At 42.8% G+C, this 21,174-nt stretch overlaps 1 protein-coding gene across 2 annotated transcripts in view; it reads left to right on the top strand.

Moving 5' to 3' along the window:
* The window catches only part of ck (unconventional myosin-VIIa ck), a 174,835-nt gene that overhangs the window by 151,097 nt on the left and 2,564 nt on the right, over window positions 1-21,174 (top strand). The window contains exons 27-45 of one of the 2 annotated variants that reach the window (XM_077658424.1): window positions 1,008-1,235; window positions 2,630-2,803; window positions 3,387-3,631; window positions 4,133-4,296; window positions 4,781-4,879; window positions 5,668-5,881; window positions 7,329-7,495; window positions 9,396-9,487; window positions 10,095-10,156; window positions 11,066-11,218; window positions 12,243-12,348; window positions 12,490-12,604; window positions 13,479-13,565; window positions 15,676-15,782; window positions 16,182-16,300; window positions 16,493-16,559; window positions 16,649-16,765; window positions 18,300-18,383; window positions 18,827-18,946. In XM_077658424.1, coding sequence (XP_077514550.1) covers window positions 1,008-1,235; window positions 2,630-2,803; window positions 3,387-3,631; window positions 4,133-4,296; window positions 4,781-4,879; window positions 5,668-5,881; window positions 7,329-7,495; window positions 9,396-9,487; window positions 10,095-10,156; window positions 11,066-11,218; window positions 12,243-12,348; window positions 12,490-12,604; window positions 13,479-13,565; window positions 15,676-15,782; window positions 16,182-16,300; window positions 16,493-16,559; window positions 16,649-16,765; window positions 18,300-18,383; window positions 18,827-18,946 — 2,520 coding nt within the window. The remainder of the gene's footprint in view (window positions 1-1,007; window positions 1,236-2,629; window positions 2,804-3,386; window positions 3,632-4,132; window positions 4,297-4,780; window positions 4,880-5,667; window positions 5,882-7,328; window positions 7,496-9,395; window positions 9,488-10,094; window positions 10,157-11,065; window positions 11,219-12,242; window positions 12,349-12,489; window positions 12,605-13,478; window positions 13,566-15,675; window positions 15,783-16,181; window positions 16,301-16,492; window positions 16,560-16,648; window positions 16,766-18,299; window positions 18,384-18,826; window positions 18,947-21,174) is intronic. The other variant, XM_077658425.1, reaches the window with a different exon arrangement.

The raw sequence follows: 21,174 nt of genomic DNA, 5'->3' as shown, positions 1-21,174 counted from the left end.
ATATTGAATAGTTAACGTTTTAACTGTTACTTTTAGTCTCCTTATTTACCGAGAGGCATGTAGCCCACCGTAGGTATTAGTCAGATTAGTTTTTAGAATTTTGAAAACACAGTTACTCTCGGCGCTGTGGCTCAACAAATTTTGGCTGTTTCGATGAGTTATGTGCAATGGAAAGGTTGCGTTGCCTGCAAGCTTTTCGAAAGCTCTTGTATTTTAGCACAATGTACGCAAAATTTGTTGGGCCACCGTGCCTAGAGAAACTGTGTTTTAAAAATTCTAAAAACTGATATGAACTTTGCTTATGGTGGGCTACACACCTCTCAATAAGTGAGGAGATTAACAGTAATAGTTAGAGTCAACTATTCACTATTAGTTAACCAGTCTTCTAGGTGGCATGTCAGAGCTGTATTCTGACACACTACACCACTGAAAATGCTATGCCGAAAAAAGGGCTCTCGTTAAAAAAAAAAAGCGATTTTTAAAAATTGCAGAACGTTCTTAGGTGAAGCACCCGGTGTATGGGATCTACTTATGCAAGCTGAAAAAATAAACTCCTGATGTTCCCCACAAATTGTGTCCATTCAAAGCAGGTTTGTTTTCCTTGTGGGCATGAACAAGACAAACTGAAACATTGTTCTCTTTTTTGATAGATTGCTGGTACCGAAAGAATGAGGTGGACTTCTTTTGCTTTCGCATTGCAGTATGCGTTGCGCAATTTCCATGTGCCTTCTTTGTCACTGGCTGTTCATGCGTTCAGCCAGTTTTCCCCACTGCTGACTTAAAAGCGTGCAAAGCATAAGCACAGCTGACTGAACACCCTCCTGTACACTGTGAAAGAGCATGTAATTTTCCTGGCACCTCTGTGATGTGATAGCCGACATGTCTGTGCTGGTGACATTGTGGACAGTCAGTTCCTGAATCCTTTTTTTTTTTATGGAACTCTATGGAGGCTCGAATATGAGTTTAGAAATAAAAGTTTTCCTCTCTCTCACTGCTTTGTCACGTAGGTATCGTCACTGGGCAGTGGCGGGGAGCATGTGATGGATGCCATCTCACAGTGCGAGCAGTACACCAAGGAACAAGGAGCACAGGAGCGTAACGCCCCCTGGCGGCTCTTTTTCCGCAAGGAGATATTTGCGCCATGGCATGATCCCACTCAGGACCCAGAGGCCACCAACCTCATCTTCCAGCAGGTGGTGCGTGGCATCAAGTTCGGAGAGTACAAATGTGACAAGGTATGAGACTGTTTACTGAGATCATGAATGGCTGTTTACCAATATCCCTCAAGATAAAAGTGTACAACAGCTGTATCTTACCGGTACTCACCTACGAGGCAAAAACGTGGAGGCTAACAAAAAGGGTCCAGCTTAAGTTTAGGACAATGCAGTGAGCCATGGAAAGAAAAATTATATGTGTAATGTTGACAGACCGGAAGCGGCCAGAGTAGGTGAGGGAACAAATGCGGGTTAATGACATCTTGGTCAAAATCAAGAGGAAGAAAGGGGCTTGGGCAGGGCATGTAATGCAAAGGCAAGATAAACGCTGATCCTTAAGGGTACCGGGGTTAATTGCAAGCGAAGGCAGGTAGCAGGGGGCGGCAGATGGTTAGGTGGGCATTCATTGAGGTGTTAAATAAAAACTGTGATTCAAGTATGTACCCATTTGCAAAATTCTAGTTTTGTTTTTTTCAAAGTAGTGGTGTCTTGTCTTTGTGTGCTTCTTTCTTCAAGACACCTAGGGAATGGCTTTTATTTTTTTAATATTGTAGATTATAGAGATCTAAAATGACTAACATTTTAGTCTTGTTGTTAACCACACAAATAACTGGCATGCAAAAACGTATGGCTGACAAGAGTGATGGCATGCTGTCATCTTTTTCCTGTGTTGTTACTGCATATGCCTTAAAAAGACCACACACCCAAAAGTGCTTATGCTTAGTCATCAGCAATACAGACACAATTAACAACTTGCGGGAAGTAAAGAAAAGGCTACACTGGAGAAACTAAAGAAATAGAAAACAGTACAAACTCCTACAAAAATTTAAGTGCATGGATTTTTAATAGGGAAGTATCTACTCATTGGCATGCACCCAAGAACAGCCATATGGCTACAGAGGAAACCTATACAGCTTTAGCAGAAACTTCATAGTTGAAGAAAAATTCATTACTGTTTGGGGAATGAAACCTGGGACCACCACCTGTCTGGGGCAGTCGCTCTACCAAATGAGGCAACAAGGACGGCTAGCAAAATGACAGGGTGAGGTCAAATTGATAGTAACTTGAATTTAGTCCAACTAATGGAAACCCAAAAGGAGAAGTAAATTTTTCATATCTTTCTTCCCTTTTCCCTTTCTATATTGAACACGTTAAAAATTATTGGGTTCTGTACTTAGTTATTATTTTCTTTCTGTGCCCTGGAGTTTTGGTGCACATTGGGTAAATGTTCTAGAGGGTGGTGCTTTCATCTGCAAACAGAGTACAAAAGCACTTATGACAGCAGTTTTCTGGCTGCACCCTTATAAAACTCAAAAAGAAATTCCTTGGTTGTTGTTTGATTTCATTTGCCATATCAGTTTACACGGTTTTTCTACCATAACATACCAACACATCATTTTTTTTTTTCTTGCCAGGAGGAGGACCTGGCCATGATAGCAGCTCAGCAGTATTATGTTGATCATGGAACAGAGGTCAACATGGAGACTCTACTTGCCTTGTTGCCTACTTACATTCCTGACAACTGCCTACAGGCCAGTGACAAGGCTCTGGAGCGTTGGGCTGGCCTGGTTGTGCAAGCATTGAACAAGGTTTGTCTAGGCCCGAGTCACACATCTTCAGAATGATTTTTTGTCACCTTGTATTACATATCGCAGCAAGGAATGGTCAACAGAGAATACTGACAGTGAATGGTGCACTGCTGCATGATGCTGACCAGGCAGGCATTTCTGTCAAGATGTTCTGTTTTCTAACATATGTGGTCTACACATGTTGCAGGTCTTGTTGCTGTGTGCTTGCATGCAAGGAAGATTAAAATTTATAGGAACTGGTATCCTCTGAGTGGCTACATCTAGCACTGGTACAGTGGTGCTCACAGTGCATGAAACTTATCTGCGATGCACAAGTGGTGTTGCGGGACAAAGAAAGGGAAGTTTCAGAACACTTTCTGGATTTGAGGCATGGTGCTTCTGTTTCCATGGCTCCACTTGCACTCAAATTGTTCCAGAAACCTTGTAGCTGCTGTCAGAAGCACTAGTTTACTGCTAAGGTTGGTGCATTCTGTTTAACTGAAAGGGAAAAATAAGTCGTGACCTGCAGGTGACGAGCATAACCAACATTGTCATGCCTACTTCAGTCTTCTCCTAACTGTCTTCGTTTGCATTCCTTTTGCAGAGCTACTTCTTCAGAGAGAGAGCTCCTCCGCTGCGGGTGAAAGAAGATGTTGTGGAGTATGCTAAGCTAAAGTGGCCATTGCTGTTCTCGCGCTTCTATGAGGCGCTGCGCGCATCAGGCCCACACCTGCCCAAGAATGATGTTATCATCGCCATCAACTGGACTGGTGTCTACGTGGTCGACGAACAGGAGCAAGTGCTGCTTGAGCTCTCGTTCCCTGAGATCACTTCAGTTGCCAGCCACAAGTGAGTTCACATTGGTGCAGCATATGCATCATGCTAAGCCTTGAGAACTACCAAGCTTTCTATGAGAAAGGTTGTTGCTTTCAGGACCACGAACTGTGGTTTCTGAACATGTTTCTCGGGCATCTTAGTCCTTCAAAAATCTGCATTCTGCAGGCTAGGGGCAATATATTTTTTGGGTATTAGTCCTTGTAGCATATTGGCAGTTACTGATCATTCCAAAAGAGCACGTTCGTGAGCCTCAGAGCTATCACTTGCAGGAATATCATCAAAAGGGTGCTGCTGTAATGAACAGCTTACAGTAAAAGTACACAAGAAGTGTTCACTTAACTACTTCCAGAACATGTAGACACAATAATCCCTGTTTCTTTACCAGATTCTCAATTTATTTTGCCTTTGTCACGGCATTCATTTTTTGTCTGCTTGTATGTGTACTTATGCAGGGTTGTCAGAAATGTGCACACTAAACAGAACGAAACGCTATCTTCTCATCTGTGTGCGCAGGGGAAACCGTCCCTTCTTACAGAGCTTCACGTTAAGCACTGTGCGTGGGGAAGAGTTCACTTTCCAGTCTCCCAACTCAGAGGATGTGCGTGACTTGGTCGACTTCTTCTTGGAGGGCCTGAAAAAGCGCTCAAAGTTTGTCATTGCCCTGCAGGAATACAAAGGTACATCCACGGACGGGGACAGAATCCATTTTTGGTTCATAGCTTTTGCCTGTGGCCAAGCCGCCAGGTTTGTCCTGGCATATAATGGGCAGCGTTTTTCAATTTTCTGTCACTTTTTTGTGTGCACTTTTTATGTGCAAGGGTACAGATTTTTCTTATTTGAGCCTGTGGTCAACGTGTGACATCAGAGTCCTTTATTATTTCATATATCGTGTCAAATTGCATTGCTTTTCATGACCTGTGTCTTTCATTATCAATCGTGTTTTTTTTTTTTTAGTGCGAATTTGAGGTAGTCATCCGAATCAGAATTGTGTAATGTATCTTGTAGGTTAGCTGAATTCTTGTTTCTCACAAAAGTATCGCTTGCGTGTTCTTAGCTTTGAAATTTAACTTAGCAATTAAGTGCTGTTTCTGTCCTTAGTTTCTGTAGAATTCTGATCAGCAGATTGTCCTTACCTTGTCCTGAGTACCATCCTGTTTGCAGGGGATGTGGCAAATTACTTAAGCTTCGAGCAGGGTGACCTCATCCTCCTGGAAGACAACATGTGTGGCGAAATTGTACTCAGCAACAACTGGTGCACAGGTAAGCCCATGCTGTAGTGTCTCTGGAAATTGTGCCATCAAAGGTGCAGCTGTTCGCACACTTAATGCATTGGTCGCCGTCAACAAGTGCGCAGCTATGAGGCCCTTTGTAGAGTGAAGCTGTTAACATTGTTTTGAAAATTACTGAATAGTGGAGAAGATTTAAATACCCGATGGCCTCAAAAAAATTATGAACATTGGTGGTTTAAACTTGATCGCTTAGACTCTATGTTCAGGAACCGTAAAACACCGAAAATCATAGCTGAAACTGAGAGATTAGAAACCGAAATGACTGCCCAGTGTCCTGTGCTTCTGCTGCTTTGCAATAATGTGAAACCATTGTGGAACTTGAAGGACGAAGTGCTAAGATTAGTTTCCAGGCACTAGGCTAAAAGATAGGATGTGTTGAGGAGAATATAAAGCTTAGGCTATATATTGTGGCAAGATTTTGGAAACTTGAGTCATGCGCCACCTGACAATGATGAATGCAGACTATCGAGGAAATGGCTTAGATTTTAAAATGTGCATTTTTGCTATTCATTTCATATTTGATTTGAGAAAAGATTCAAACAACTAAGTTTCTGCCAAGAAGAGCTCATCTGAAGAGTTCATCTGGATATCTGTCTATTTCTATGCAGTAACTTGCATTTCTATGCATATCTCCTGTAAAAATCTCACTTCATGTCGCTTTTCATTTAAAGATCATAAATGCCTTAAGACACGGGAAGTGCCTCAATGCAAGCCCTTGGAATGTTAACAATGGCGGTTTCCCTTTTACCACTGTTCCAGGTCGAAATGAACGAACAGGCGAGAAGGGCGACTTTGCCTCAGACTATGTGTACGTGCTACCAGCATTGTCCAAGCCACCAAACAACATCCTGGCTCTGTTTACACAAGATGGAGCAGAGAATGGCAAGAAGCTGTTCCAGCATACCCAGACCAATGGAGTTGAATCTCGGGAACACCCGCACACCTTGGAGGAATATGCCCTCGACTTCTTCAGGTAAAGGTCACATTGATGAGCACAGATATGCATTGGCTTCACATGGAGAAAACATCGGCATAGACATCAACATATTTCATTTTATTTATCAGCGGTGCCCAACATGGTTGTTTGGAAGGAAGTCTTTGGAGTCTAAGGATCTTTTGCTGCGTGTCATTTTAGAGAAGGTGAGCACAGCAGGAGGCAGCAGAGGGTCAGATGGGTGGCTGAGGTTAGGAAGTTCGTGGGGATAAGTGGCTGCAGATAGCATAGGACAGGGTGAAGTGGAGAGATGTGAGGGGGGCCTTTGTGCTGCAGTGGGCATAGTTAAGGGCGGTTCACGTGCAAGCAATTGAGCGACCATCGGCTCGGCGCAGCGATGCTTTTCGCAAGGTTCCGTTTCACATGCGTCGCTCCAGAGCGTTTACTGCCGCTGCGAATCCCAGTGTTGCTGGCAAAGAATACGAGCTCGCGGTTGGTTCCGGTGGTTTGCAACCATCAACATGGACAATGTTCATGCATTATTTTCCCAAGATTGCTAAAATTTTGTTAAGAGATAAAGAACTCTTGTTGGTTAAATATCAACTGCTTATTTTGATATCATTTTTTTAAGTTCGTACGTACATGTCGGAAGCACGTGTAGTAAACAAGCATTTGTCTTTCCCGCGCGAATCCTCCTCTTGTCACGTGGCTTTTCCACCGTGCAGTCATTGGTCAGAGGGCGGAGCTATCGCGCTGTCGCTGCGAAAATTTCCAACTTGTTGGAACCCCTTCACTCTGGCCGGCCGAGCCGCCGCGACGGGTCGAAACAGGTTTTTCGGTCGCAGCGACAGGATTCGCTGGCATTTTTGCTTGCATGTGAAACAGGCATTAGGCAGATGATGATAGTGCTGGTGGCGGTGAACTTTGGGGCTAGGCGACAGGGCCAGTTAGCATTCCGTGTGGCCGATGAAATCCTATTTATCATGCAAATCAAACCTTTGCCAGGTTTCTGCACCTCAGAAGCACCTTTTTGGGGATCCTGCATTGCACTGTGAACTAGCAGTATAAAGCAAGCACATTATTTCTATTGTTGTTATTTTTCTTTCAATCGTCACACAGTCTTTATGTAAACAGTGGCCCACTTTCAAGACGAGCTTTTTTGCTGTCTGCTGCAAGAGTTCGATATTTGCCGCAGTTTTAGCTTCCAAGTGGTGCAAAGTGTTTAATGGCAGGCTGCAGCCGCTATGGTGGCTCAGTGGTTACGGTGCTTGAAAGACGCGGGTTCAATCCTGGCCACGGCAGTTGCATTTCGATAGAGGTGAAATGCTAGAGGCCCGTGTTCCGTGCAATGCCAACGCACGTTAAAGAACCCCATGTAGCCAAGATTATCCGGAACGTTCCACTGCTGCGTACCCTTCATAGCCTGAGTCACTTTGGGACGTTAAACTCCATAAACTAAAGGCAGGTTGCCTTCTTTGCTCTGCAGGCCCCTTCCCAAGAAGAGCCTTCAGCGCACACTGACCCTGTCGTCTGCACGGCGGCGGGATGGAGAGCAGCTGTGGCGTCACTCACGGGAGCCCCTCAAGCAGCCACTTCTCAAGAAGCTACTCAACAAGGAAGAGCTCAGCCAGGAAGCCTGCTTTGCCTTCAATGATATCCTGAGATGTGTCCACCGTAGTTGTAGAGTGATGACGAGAATGCACACCCACACTCAAAAGTTTATGAAACATAGTATTTGCGAGAAAACCTAATTTCACTCGCATCTTCACACCCAACCTGCAATAAACACACGTGGCCTGATTCCAAGGGGTCATATTACACAGTGCACTGTTAAGTCTCACTCTCAAGCAGTGCACTGTACATGCAAAGAAATTAAATTTGTATGCAAAGTTGTGTTCCATAAACTTTTGGCGGTGGATGTACAGGGCGGTGCTTGTTGTGTATCTCGATAATTATGTCGTACTAGGACTGGGTGTATGCTTTTTTTTGCTGAACATTCCTTCAGGGGAATAGATACCTGCAGGTTTGTCCTGCGTGCTGATGTTTTTTTTTTTTTAAAGATATTTTTGCAGAGTATGTGTGCACTCTACCAGCTGGCTCTTTGAAGATTTTGATAAGGACTGAGGGAACAGTTTTCAGATGCCTAAATGTTGAAAACACCATGATTTGTTGTTTGAAATATGTGCCTCGAGTTCGCAGTAAAGTAGATTTTCACAGCGTTTGGCGGGACGCCGGTTTCGGAGGTGAAGTTTCTTTATTTTTTAGTGTACAGCAATGAAAGTTGGCATGCTTATTGGGAAGTGCACTAAATGATTAATTACAAGTTTTCGCTTGCATACCTTAGGTAGATTTGACATCATTTATTTTAATTTCCTTCACTGCTATACCAAACTTGTAGAAAGCCTGGCATCACAACAAAACATTGTAGGAGCCTAAAGTCACTTTTAGCATTGACATTTTCCTTATCACCCTTACTTTTTCTCCTCAAAGAATTATATCCATGCTTGTATAATGTACTCATTATAGTCGCGTCAAAGCAGTTGCAGAGTAAAAAAAAATTAAGGAAGTAATTCAAGTTAATAGTTTTCCAATGCAGTGGCACACGGCCTAAGAAGGGAAGAAGGAAAACAAAAAGAAGGACAAACACAGCACTGTGTTTGTCCTTCTTTTTGTTTTCCTTCTTCCCTTCTTAAGCCTTGTGCCATTGCACTAGAAAGCTATTAACTTGAATCTACAATACCAACTAGCCCAACAACTAACGCTACTGAAGTACCCAATTCAAAAATGCAGGAATGTCAGTGCATAAAGAATTTGTCAAGATACGCAACACAACAAACCTCATGAAAATCCATCAAGCCATTGCCAAGCTATGCTTTTAGCAAACAGCAGTCGGGTCAAAAAGTACTTTTTAGAAAACTGGCACTGAAGTTGCACTAGCAGTTCGTGGCCATGGCTTTGTAGAGGCCGCCACATTTTTAGTGTTTGTGCACTTATTTTTCATCGCATACATGTGGTTCTAATGCGAAGAGAACGCCGATGGAACAAGCTTTCCAGTGATACCAAACTTGTTGCAAGCTGCAGTGCAGAAGCAGAGGCATCGCGTTCAGAAATCGGCTTTTTTCGCGGAGATTTCAGCCAGTTTTTGCTGTTTTCGGCGGAAATTTTTCGGATGTGATTGAAAAGGCCTTGTAGGTTCTAAAACTGCTGTTTTCTAAAATTGGAGTTTTGCGAGATTTTTGCGATTTGAACCCTACGTCCCCCTTTAACACAATATGCGTACTTGTTCCAAACGGTACTGACTCTGTGTAGAATTAACCTTTATGGTCTCAAAGTACCTTGAGTCAGTTTCTTACATAAAGGGAGAAAAAAACAAAGCCTAGTGGGAAAGAAAAATGCTTGTGAATGAGCACAGCAACTGTGCTATGCCATACCTTTTTATGGCTTGTCCCAATTTTGGTGTGATACATAACGGCAGGAACTACCTGTTGGGGTACGCTATCTAGAATACATGCAGTGCAACATCTGGCTGACATTTTTCTTGACTTTGGTTCACCTATTCTGAAGTATATGGGTGACCTGCCATCGAGAAGAACAAGATCAGGCAATGAACTGACCGATCAGCTCTTTGAGGGCCCATTAAAGCATGTGAGTAGCTTTGCTGGTAGCAATGATTCTTTCTCATTTTTTTTTTCCCCTTTTGTTATAATCGACAAAAATGGATAGCATGGTTTGCTAACATGGGGCTTTAACGAATACAATTTTGCATATGACTTTTTTCAGGGGTTATTTCTAGTCTAGTGTTGCTGTTCCTTTTTATTACAATTATTTATGCAAAGACCACATCTAACCGTCTCTAATTGTGTATCCACTCAGATATGGAATGCCATCACTGTGTAGCAGCAACTTTCTCTTATGGAAATAAATACTACTAAATTTATTGTAAAAATTTTTCCCAATCTATTAACTTTGTTATAGCAACACTTGACGCACTGTACTTTAACCTAAAAAATATGATTCATTTATGTATTTTGTCCAGTAACCAACCATTAGTACAGTGCATGACTGCATTAAATAGTGAAGTGACCAGGATCTTGCTTGGATGTCACTTCAGCTGTTGCAATACGTGAGTGTAGAACTCACCTACAAAAGTGATTATTTAAGTGGTTTGTTGATAGTGCATTTGTTGATTGCACAGTGATTTGTATCAACATTGGTCATCACGATATATTGGTGTTAATCTTTTTCCCGCTAGGAAATACTAAGGGACGAGATCTACTGCCAAGTCATGAAACAGCTGACCGACAACAAAAACAGGTGAGAGACACTTTTCATGCATGTTTGAAAGCATATTAAGGAGTTTTTACCTGCCTGAAGATGTGTTAGCTTGCTTGTGCCCAAGCTGTAACAGTGCCATTAAATTTTTCATGTCGGAGTTTAATTTATCAGTACAACAGCTGTATTTAGTATTTAGATGCCCATGATAAAGATACATTAATCTTGGTTCAATTTATTTAAGCCAGTTGTGATGTTAACATGGACCATCTGTGAGGGCAGTCCTCCTGAGGCAGCTTTTGGTGTTTAAAGCCATGCTTAATTATTTGCCATAATGAATGATACATTATGTGCTGTGACATAAGCCCGATTGGTCCAAGGGCTATGTTTTTCCATTGGCGGATCAATACTTTGCCTGTCTCAGTACTTTAGTTTTCATTGACTTCTTGAGGTGTTTTGGATATAGTGCTTAGGCATATTAAATTATGAATTCAACTAACCTGCTTTAGCCAATTTGCCATGAGTCATTGGTTCAGCACAAGCCACTTGCTAGCAGTTCTTGCTATGACACAGTGTGCTACTATAGAGGGGCCCGATTAGTGTAATGAGTGCATATTGTATATTGTGTAGAGTGTTGTATATACCCCTACCCCTGTCCTTTCTTTCTATCCCTCCCTTTCTTTTCCTCTTCCTGTCCCTTTTATTTTCGCTAGCCACAGGTGAGGTGCTTCAAGCTTCGATAGCAGACATTTGTTCCTTCGTTTGTAATTTTGTTTTCAATAAATCACGAACAGTAATAATTGTTAGCGCACCTAGTTATGTTTTCAATGTTTTCTTAGTTTAGAGAGCAGCGGCTAGGCTTGTCACGTTCTAAGGTTTGGAAGTGGCGAGTAGTACTCATATATGAGAATAGAGAGGTGTCATAACGTGTTCATTTGCCTTTCATGGAAGACTCAGTGAGGAGCGGGGCTGGGAGCTCATGTGGCTGGCCACAGGACTCTTTGCGCCCAGCCAGTCACTGCTCAAGGAACTGACGCAGTTTCTCCGGACGCGGGCACATCCCATTTCACTTGACTCTCTTCAGCGACTTCAGAAAACACTGCGGTTCGTATCTGATATTGCTATATTTTCCCCCCTCTCTCCCCATTCAAGCAATAGATGAAGATCTTCAAAGGATCCTTTGAAAATCCTTTTAAGGTCTGTCAGAAAGTTAGGGTTGCATGCTGCGCACTTATAACATTTTTTGCCTTTTAGGCTAGATTGCAATGACACCAGTTCAGATATTTTTCACCTCTCACTCACACAGATCCTGGTCAGTGTTATGATAGTAAATGCAAGTGCATTTACCATTTGTGCTTTTCATTATCGAGTACATTGTTAGGGACAGTGCATAATTGGTATTTCTGTAACACACAGTATTTCACAGACACACATAGCAGATTAATAGAATTATATTGTCTTCTAATCAGTTAGCTCAAGCTGTCGGTATAGTTCAAAACAATGGCAGATTCTATTCAAGCTCTGTTCTTTAAAACAGTGTTTCCAGCTTATTAGGCTTTGTAAACACTTCTCTTTGCATAGCCTTTGTCGAAAAAGAACTGACAATGTGAAGAAGAAACTGTTGCACTGTAGATGCCTCTTGCAAATCACCACTACAAAAATAAGGTCATAAAGATCTGTCACATCTCTCGTTGCAGCATGTCTGAGAGTCCCTATTATTAGCACTGCATAAAGAATGCTGAAGAAACGACTAAAGTACTCCCTGAAGCTGAATACTAATAATGTGGCATTACTGCTGCTTTTGTCACTGAAATTTGTCGCTACGTTACTATGCTAAGTATATATGGATTGCTGAAGGAAAGCGCCAATCTAATGAACTGTGGTTTTTGTGATTTGTCTAAAGCAGGCTGGATGGGTAATATCTGACTAAGAAGCAATCCTGCTTATTGCTTTTTATTTACAACTTTAAGCCAACTAATTACTAATGTGAAATAATTAATGGAAATGGTCGGTATGTTAGTCCAGATTCCTATCTGCTGTAAGCTCTGCCGAGAAATAATATGAGTGGAACTATAGTAAAAGAAAGTAATCTCGAATGTAAAATGTCTCACTTTGTTCCTTCACTTAGCACTGGTCAGCGGAAGTACCCGCCGCACTTGGTCGAAGTTGAAGCGATCCAGCACAAGACAACGCAGATCTTCCACAAGGTCTACTTCCCTGACGACACAGATGAGGTACAATACCTTGCTTAGTCCTTGCTTAGTGAGGCACTTAGAAAAGTACTTTTTTCAGCTTTTTGTAGTCTCACCGATTTCTTTTTCTCAGAAGATGATGTACTAACTCATCTGTCTTTCTTTTTTGTGAACTGCTCAAAGGCATTTGAAGTGGACTCTGGCACACGGGCCAAGGACTTCTGCCTCAACATCAGCCAGCGGTTGAACTTAAGGACTGCTGAGGGATTCAGCTTGTTTGTCAAGATAGCTGACAAAGGTGTGTGTGCCACCCTTTTTTTTTTTGCAGTGGAAGTAGTCATGCATGCACTACACACATGAAAATGAGGAACCCATTTGGTAACATCGAAGTTGTTTCCTTCGTTTTAATGGCTCCAGTTTGATTGTGATAAATCGGATGTGCCTGCACACTGAAGCTATTCAGTGACCCTGTTGGGCTTTGCAGAAGAATTCCTGGTGTTCTAAAATAATCTGACTCTTGTGTGCCACGGAACCGCAGGATTCATTACAGCTAACTTGGTGGTTACTTTGAATTTCGTTATAATTTCCAATGCCAGGGCTTACGGTCAAGGTAAATATACTAGTTCTTGATTGTGATGTTAAGGCTAACAACAAAAGACCATTGCTGGGCTAAAGACCTGGCTTAAGAAAGCTAGGCTTTGTTATGGCTTGAACTAATGGCCTGTGGCTTATAGCTTGGACAAATATTCAAGCCACAAGTTCGTATCATGTTTGCACTGTGCCTCTTAAAGACAATTACATACAGGAAACCTGGTTACATGTGCTTGCTCAATGCACTTGTTTCCATGTTGTGATCGTTTAATTTGCTCTCAGCCAACTATTCTTAAAAATATGGAATATGCAAGATTACATAGCAGATAATTGCACCAAAGTCACAAAACTGGATGTAATTATGCATGGCTTATTTACATGTGTCAGGCATTTACACTCATGCAACATAATGAAAGCCTTTCTGCCCATCTGTGGTACTGAGCTTTAGCATTATTTTGCTTGCTTGTTGCTCAGCTTAAATGCACTGTTATGCAGAATTGTGCGGTGTAATTACTGTTATAAATATACCTTATGCAATTATAATACTACATAACTCCTTTGTTCTATTTACATCTCAACAGTGATCAGCGTTCCAGAAGGAGACTTCTTCTTTGACTTTGTCCGGCATCTCACTGACTGGATCCGCAAAGCAAGGCCAACAAGAGATGGTGATTCACAGTATATGTTTTGCAGCACATACTGATGTAGTTTATGTACAGTAATGTCTCGTTCTTGCTTTCTTGGTAGAGTGCTTGTTTGAATCTCTCTGTACCCAAAGGTTCTACAGCCAAAGAGTCGCACAGGTTCATAGTGTGCGAGTTTTGCTATCTATGGCAGGATTAGAGGCATCATAATGTGAATTTTCAAAACGAGTAGCTTTGCTGCTATGATGCAAATGTTTCCTGCATCATCAGTAGGTAGTATATAATAATTCAATAAGTGGTGAGTATCTGCACAGAGTTAGGTGAGCAGTATCTTCCAAAGTCAAGATTTTTGAAAGTGAACTTGCAGTAAATTTTCATGTACAACTTTTATCCAACATATGGCTCTTTACAACACCGTGAAGACGATTAGTTCTCAGCACAACGCTCTTCTCTGAATTCTGGTGTTTGATGCCTGTGAAGCTGCATGCACTGCACAGTGTTTCTCGCACCATCCTCAGACACCTATGTTTTACTCCAAGTTGGGACACAGTGTGCTTTCAGGCATGCTTGCGAATGTCGAGCATCATCCAGAGCCATGCTGGAACCACCGAGCACCACCAAACAAAACGTGAGAAAGCACCTCATTGGAAACTCCCTAGCTCTAACCAGTTGACTCTGGGTTACTGGATATGAAGCTCACTGCGAGCTGCTAGCCTACAGATAAATCTCACACTTTTTCATCAAGTGTTGCCCTTCTGTATAAAGGCACCTTTAGGTTCTCTGCCAGTCTCAGAATCACTTGGCAGGCACAGTAGCCTTCCTTTTCTTCTTCTCTTTCTAAGCATGGACTTTGTTTCCTATGAGTTGATGGACAGGCACTCAGCTTGGTGGTGGTCGGGCAGTTCTTTCAATTCTGAACTCTCTGTGACCTCTTGTTCTGCATTACTGTTATAGGTGTTGGTTAGGACATGTTTCCAGGCAAGCAGGTGTATTGAAAACTAAGGCTTTAGTGTCCTTACACCACTCACAAATGCTTGGGAAAAATAAAAACGAGACATTACTGTACAATAAGGATGAGTATAGAGTGTCTACTACTACCATAACAGTTTGATGTATATATGCCATCCATTCCATTTGGGGTTACTTTTTTTTCATGGCACGAGCGTATTATTTTTCTTGCACATGCAGTCGAACCCGGATATATCGAACTTGAAGCGGATCAAGAAGTAGTTCAATATATCGATAGTGCGATATATAAAAAATGGCAGTAGTCAAGCCTATCTGTAATGTAGAAGCAAGAATACATTGCACCCACACTAGTGACACGCTTCCTGCATCAAAGCATTGCTAGGCATTCCTGCTCCTTATCAGTGCTTTGGGACTAGCCACCGCCTATCATAAAGCATCAGATTGTGCTACCAGTGCACTATAAACAGAATAACGTCATTAAAATTGAGATACAGATATTTCTGCAGTGCTCTCGGCAGCAAAGCAAGCAAAGCATGATGGAGAAGGCGGCCGCTAGGCTTTTATTTAGTGAGGTGGGCTTCACCGCATAACAGCGATGTGGCGTGGAAAGTGAGTGCCTACAAAAGACTGAAGGCCACCCTCAAGCACACCTGACATTCACCTCGTTGTGCGGTTTCACAGCGCTAACGGTGCCACTAGATGCCCGAGGCCACGCAGCTGACCCTTCTGCGTGTGCAAAGAGTGATTGAATAGTATCATTAGAAGCGCCACTTGCAGGGGTGCGGCATGCCATTCACCATTGAGAATGTTCCGCCGAATGAAAATAAAATAAAACGCGAACAATAGTGCTATACTTTTCCATGGGATTTTCAAGGGTATGTTCCGACTGTTCGATATGAATACTAATTCAAAAAATCTAGGCTAGACATTACATCTACGCGTAATCTAATCCTTGTGCTCATCATGAATTCAGTCACTATCACCGAACAGCCACCAATGGTCCTGACCGTGTAATTTTGCCCGTTTCATTCTTGCTGTCACTGCAGAAACATTGTAAACTCACTTGCTTCCAGAAAGGGCACTGCTGCCACTTCTTGTAAAATCAGAATTTGCTTACATCACTTCCTGCAAGCTCTGCTATAAGCTAATTCTGTTCTGGCTGCAGGATCTATTCCTCAGTTTACATACCAAGTGTTCTTCATGAAGAAGCTTTGGACCAACACGATACCTGGGAAGGACAAGAATGCAGACATCATCTTCCATTTTCACCAGGTAACCACACTTTTTGTCTTCGTCCCTTGTCTTTGTTTCTTTCTGTGCTGTGCAAAGGTATTCAGTGTTGGCCAACATTTAAAATGTGTGTCGGTATGAAAAGTTTAAAAAAAAAATGTGTTCCCACTCAGAAGAACTTGGCAACAGGGGAAAAGTTCTTAAAAGTTGTACAATTATGTCACGTTTACAAGAGGGCTAACAGCTGATGCTTACCCGTGCTGGCAGCAAAAAAAAATGGGAAGAAATGAGAAACCATGGAAGAAAGAAAGGAAATGAATAAAATGAAGGACAAATTGCATAGGGTGTCGCAGTTTTGCGTGCTGATGTGTGTATAAATAAAATATCGGTGGTAATTTGTGTGCAAATCTGTTCACGTCCTTTTGTTTTGGTGCTGAACAGGAGCTGCCGAAGTTGCTTCGTGGCTACCACAAGTGCACCAAGGAGGAGGCAGCAAAGCTGGCTGCTCTCATATACAGGGTCCGCTTTGGGGAGAGCAAGGTGGAACTGCAAGCTGTCCCGTAAGTGACCTGTCCGCAAATAAACAAAAATGTGCATGTAAAAATTATTCTCAATTTCTAGCGTTCATTAGCCTTGAGCCCCTGTCCAGTAAGTTCAGTGACAGAAGGAGCAGAAATTCAGGATAACGTAGCATTGCCAAGGAATTGCAATATGCAGTGTTCCTGCCTGACTCTTAATCTTCTTTCTGTCAGATCTATGCTGAGGGAACTTGTTCCTGCTGACATGATCAAGGCACAAAGTGCTAATGACTGGAAACGGGTATGTTGATACTAATGTCATTGCTTCCATTAACTTGCTTCTGCTTGTAGAGTTCATGTTTCTTAGCTGCTGATTGTTACTTCCTCTAGGCTATTGTAACTGCTTACAACCAGGATGCCGGCACTTCACAAGAAGACGCAAAGATAGTGTTCTTGAAGATAATATACAAATGGCCAACATTTGGCTCGGCATTCTTTGAAGTTAAGGTAAGCTGCATGTGCTTCTTTTTTTTCTCGTCCATTCAGTTTGACTTCTGCAATTTCATTTAGCTGTGTTGTACACAAGTACTTGATGTGTAAATTCAGTTCTTTGCTTTCTGAGGCAAAAGCAACAGAAACGCAAAGAACTTGGTAGTTGCAGACACAGTTTTAACATGTAGTCAAAGAAATTGACACCTGTGACCACAGTTTGAAGGGAAGAAAGTGCGCAGTAGTGAGAGTGGGGTTCTATGTAAAACGGCTCTCGCTGTAAAAAAAAGGTGTAAAAAGTTTGCGAGATTTACTAGCATTTCTCTTTTTCGGCCGAAATGGCACTCCGAACGGCTAAGGTAGTTCAGATGCGGCCGGCACCCTATTCTAAACCTCTGGCAAGTACACCCGTAAGATCGCCATTTGCAGCGCGAATAGGTGTGCCTAAGCTTGGTTCCCCTCTTTGAGAGTTTCAGAATAGGGGGACCCTACCGGATAGGGGCATATGGGGAATTGCCAGTATGCATGCGCAGGACAAGAACCTGGACGTTCTATTGTTCTGTGCATGGCACTGGTGGCTCCCTATTCCGCTATCCCCCAAATCGATAGGGTCCCCCATTCTAAAACACCCTGTTAACGTGATAGCGTTACGGGTCCCGTGTCACAGAAAAGCCGGTGTCGCCGGCGTCGCCAGCTGCGAGCGGAAAATCCCGATGAAAGCAAAGAATTAATAAAATTGAGCTTAAAATAAAATAGGGCCAGGGTGGGAACCGGACCCAGGACCTTCGGATTGCGAGATGGGCACACTACCCATAGGCCATGAAGGCTGGTTGGTTCAAGCTAAATAAAAGTATTTTTTTGGTTTTATTACCTTTTGCTGTTCTAAAGAGGACTACGCAGGGTTAAAATGCAACAACCGATGACTTAGATTGACAATGAATTAATCCCGACATCTGGAGCTAGCTGGTGGCTAAAGTATGATACTACTAGTACAAAAGCACTATTCCGACAAGTAAACCCCAAGCAAGATCTTGCGATGTTTGTGGGTTTGTGCCAAGAGCATAGCAACAAGGACACAGCAACCGAGCGTCATAGCAATGCTATAACATAGTTATGTAAATAAATAAATAAAATATTTCTGCGATTGGGTTTCAAACCCGCGGCAGCGCAAACAAATCAGCTTCGCTGGACTACTATGCTATTGCCGCGGCCAGTCATGCCTCGCCTTAAACTGCAACGCACTTTACCACTGTGCATTGCACGTCGTCGTCTTCATCAGCTAATACTACTATCGGAATAATATCGTCGCCAGACGTGCCAACGACCCAGCAAAGCAAAACCATGAGCCAACCATGCAAAACTCATGCTTTTGCACGTCTACTCGGTTTAATTACGTTAAAACGCTACCACTTTTCCACTCAAAAAAAGAAATGCCTATTTGTCCCGGCCACGTTTTATACTAAACCACCAAGTGCTAGCTAGGCCATACTAGCCCAAAGCTTGAAGGATTGCACCAAGAATTCGCATTTTGAGTTCATTCTCATTGTTGCAGCAAACCACGGAACCAAGCTATCCTGAGCAGCTGCTAATTGCCATTAACAAGCAAGGAGTGAGCTTGATTCATCCAGTTTCCAAGGTAAGACCCTGTGGTCTCTAAAGCCACTACTTGCACCCCTCATGAAAGTATGTGCACTCAGAGGCATGCACAGATGGGGGTGAAGGGGCAGTGCCCCACCCCCCACAAATGGCATGAGGGAGGAGGAAGCAAATTTTGTCCCCTAATGTTACCCGATGCCCAGAAGACTTGAAGAGGCGCTACCGTGAACATCGGCCACTGCTTATCGAGAGACATGTGCACACTTATGTGTGTGCTGTATATGCATGCTGACAGATAACCTGCTCAGAAAAGCTCGCAAAAGCTAATCCGTGTTACAAAAAGTTAAACACTTGCCATGCTCCTAGTTTAATATAGAGATAATTTTTGAAGGGGGAAAAAAAAGTCCTAGCAACTGAAGTGTCTCTCTTTTTCCTGCCTGTATGACTGAATGTTCTTTGTTTGTTGGGGGTGTTGGGCAACAGGAAATCCTAGTCACCCACCCATTTACACGCATCTCCAATTGGAGCAGCGGAAACACTTACTTCCACATGACCATTGGCAACCTGGTGCGTGGCAACAAGCTGCTCTGCGAGACACCCCTTGTGAGTTGCCTCTACTTGTTTCATTTTATACAACACTAGTATAATTTGTGGGCATGTTAGAAATGAATAAATAAATAAATTTCTGGAAGGTAATTGATTTTTGAGGAAAGGAAGTGGCACAGTAATTGTCTCACATATGTCAGTGAACACACGAACCTTGCTATAAAGGGAGCCATGAAAGTGGGAGTGAAAGAAGAAAGAGAGAAAGAGGTGCTGTAGTGGAGGTCTCCAAAGTAATTTTGACCACCTGGGAATCTTTAACATGCACTGACATCACACAGCACACAAGCGGCTTTTAGGTTTCACCTCCATTGAGACGCGGCCACCACGTCGGGTTCCAACCTGGGTATTCCAGCTCAGGAGATGAGCACCTTAACCACTGAGCCACCGCAGCAGGTATAAATAAATAAAATAAATTCGTGTATACTTAAGATGTAGATTAGAGCCTAGTCCTTTACAGCAAAGACTGCACATACTAAACAGACATTCCGTTCAAGCACTTTGGCTGTTTCTTGAGTAGCTAGCTACCTTTTAAAATCCTACAAGGGTGAAACTTCGCAGATTACAAGTCATTCTTCAAATGCCACTCTGTTGCTTCAGTTCTGTGTTGTCGACTAAGAATCTTTAGAATTAATGGCTCATCACTGCAGCAGCATGATTGCCTTAGGCATTCCCCTGCAGAACTTATGCATCTTTTAATGCATATCACAAAGGCACAATTTGATGTTTGTAAACAGCATGTGTTGACTTCTCAATGTGCGTTAAAGCTTTAGCACTATTCATTATTGGCAAAGCATTTTACACTGTAAAATTTTTGTGCAGGCTGTTGCTGGCAGTGTTAAGCCCATTGGAGGCAGGAAATGGTTTAAGCTCTCAATGCCAGCATTCTCCTTCGAGCTTTGCAAGAAACCAATCTATCCAGGCTGCATGCTTTTAAACCATTGTTGGTGCATTGCCTGTGTGTATATGTAGAGTCCCTGATTTCCAGGTTTTTATTTCTTCTGGCATTCCAGTGTAAATCGGGCACTATTTTCCCAAGTTGAAAATACAGTTAAATTCAAGCTTTATAAGAAGGCAAAATTTTTCTTTCCGGCCATTTTTTACCATTGGCAAGAATAGTGTTAGAGCCCGCTTTATTGGGGAACATGAGTGTTTGTTATTGTTTATTGATAAATAGCAGTTTTAATTGAGAAAATATTTGCCAGAATACATTATTTTTCTCTTTATTACAAACATTTTATTGCTGCAGTACCATGCCCATCCACGGCATTTCAGAATACACGAAAGACCTGCCTGTTCTAGCACATATGGTGCAAAAACATTTTTCGGAATCAGAGCGACAACTTGGAAGTTATAACAGCACTAAATCTGAATGCTGTTAGTATTGGTAGCATATGATTGGTAGCTTGTGCTATGGGGACTTTCTAACTTGTCCTGAAGGGAGGCCAACCGTGCTGTGGGTGACAAAAATGAAGTTTCAATTTTAAGCTTGCAGCTCAGCAGGAGAAGTAGAAAATACAGTGAAACTTCGACAAGGTGTAGCTGCGGGACCGAAAAACTACGCGCCAAGCGGTCGTACGCCCCAACCGAAAACAGAAAATCCACGCACCTCATAAAGGATGATACCTGAGGTATTCCATGCAGGAAGGCACATGCAAAAGCTTTTATTCATGTAAGAATCCATGGAAATCCATTGATTCCCGCCGCCAGGGTGGCCTCACAGCTAGTGCAGCTTTGAAGGCACTTAAACCGGATCCCAGCTGCTCTGTGAGGTTCCATTTTTGGGTGAATAGGCCAAGTGCATCTAGTGCCCGCTGTTTTTTTTTTTATGGTAGGGCCTGGACAGCCTTCAGCTTCCTCAATCGTCGGTCTTGCTTGCATTCGATGACGTTTCGCCAGTGGTAGAGGCAACAATGTCACTATTGGGCCACACTGGATAAGTCTCAGCTGCACTGTCTTATGTCACTAAACACGCAAAAGGTGACAAGGGAGGTGAAGGGCACCTTCCCGCTGCCAAACTCTTGAGAAGAGCCCTTCATAGGCATTGTTGCCGATGGTGGTAAACACCCAGAGCATCGCCCCAGTGCGAGACGCATTGAGATGTTGCTTGGCAAGCACTAATCTGGGAAGTGCATGATCCATGGCAACGGCAATAACGCGACAACACTGAGATAGGGCCAAATCGCAGCCATGCAGTGATATTGGTCAGCCAGCAACTCGGCAATGGC

The sequence above is a fragment of the Amblyomma americanum genome, chromosome 3 (assembly GCF_052857255.1).
Source record: "Amblyomma americanum isolate KBUSLIRL-KWMA chromosome 3, ASM5285725v1, whole genome shotgun sequence".
Classification (NCBI taxonomy): Eukaryota; Metazoa; Arthropoda; class Arachnida; order Ixodida; family Ixodidae; genus Amblyomma; species Amblyomma americanum.
Note: the sequence above shows the minus strand (reverse complement) of the source record. Positions and strands in the feature narration are given on the sequence as shown.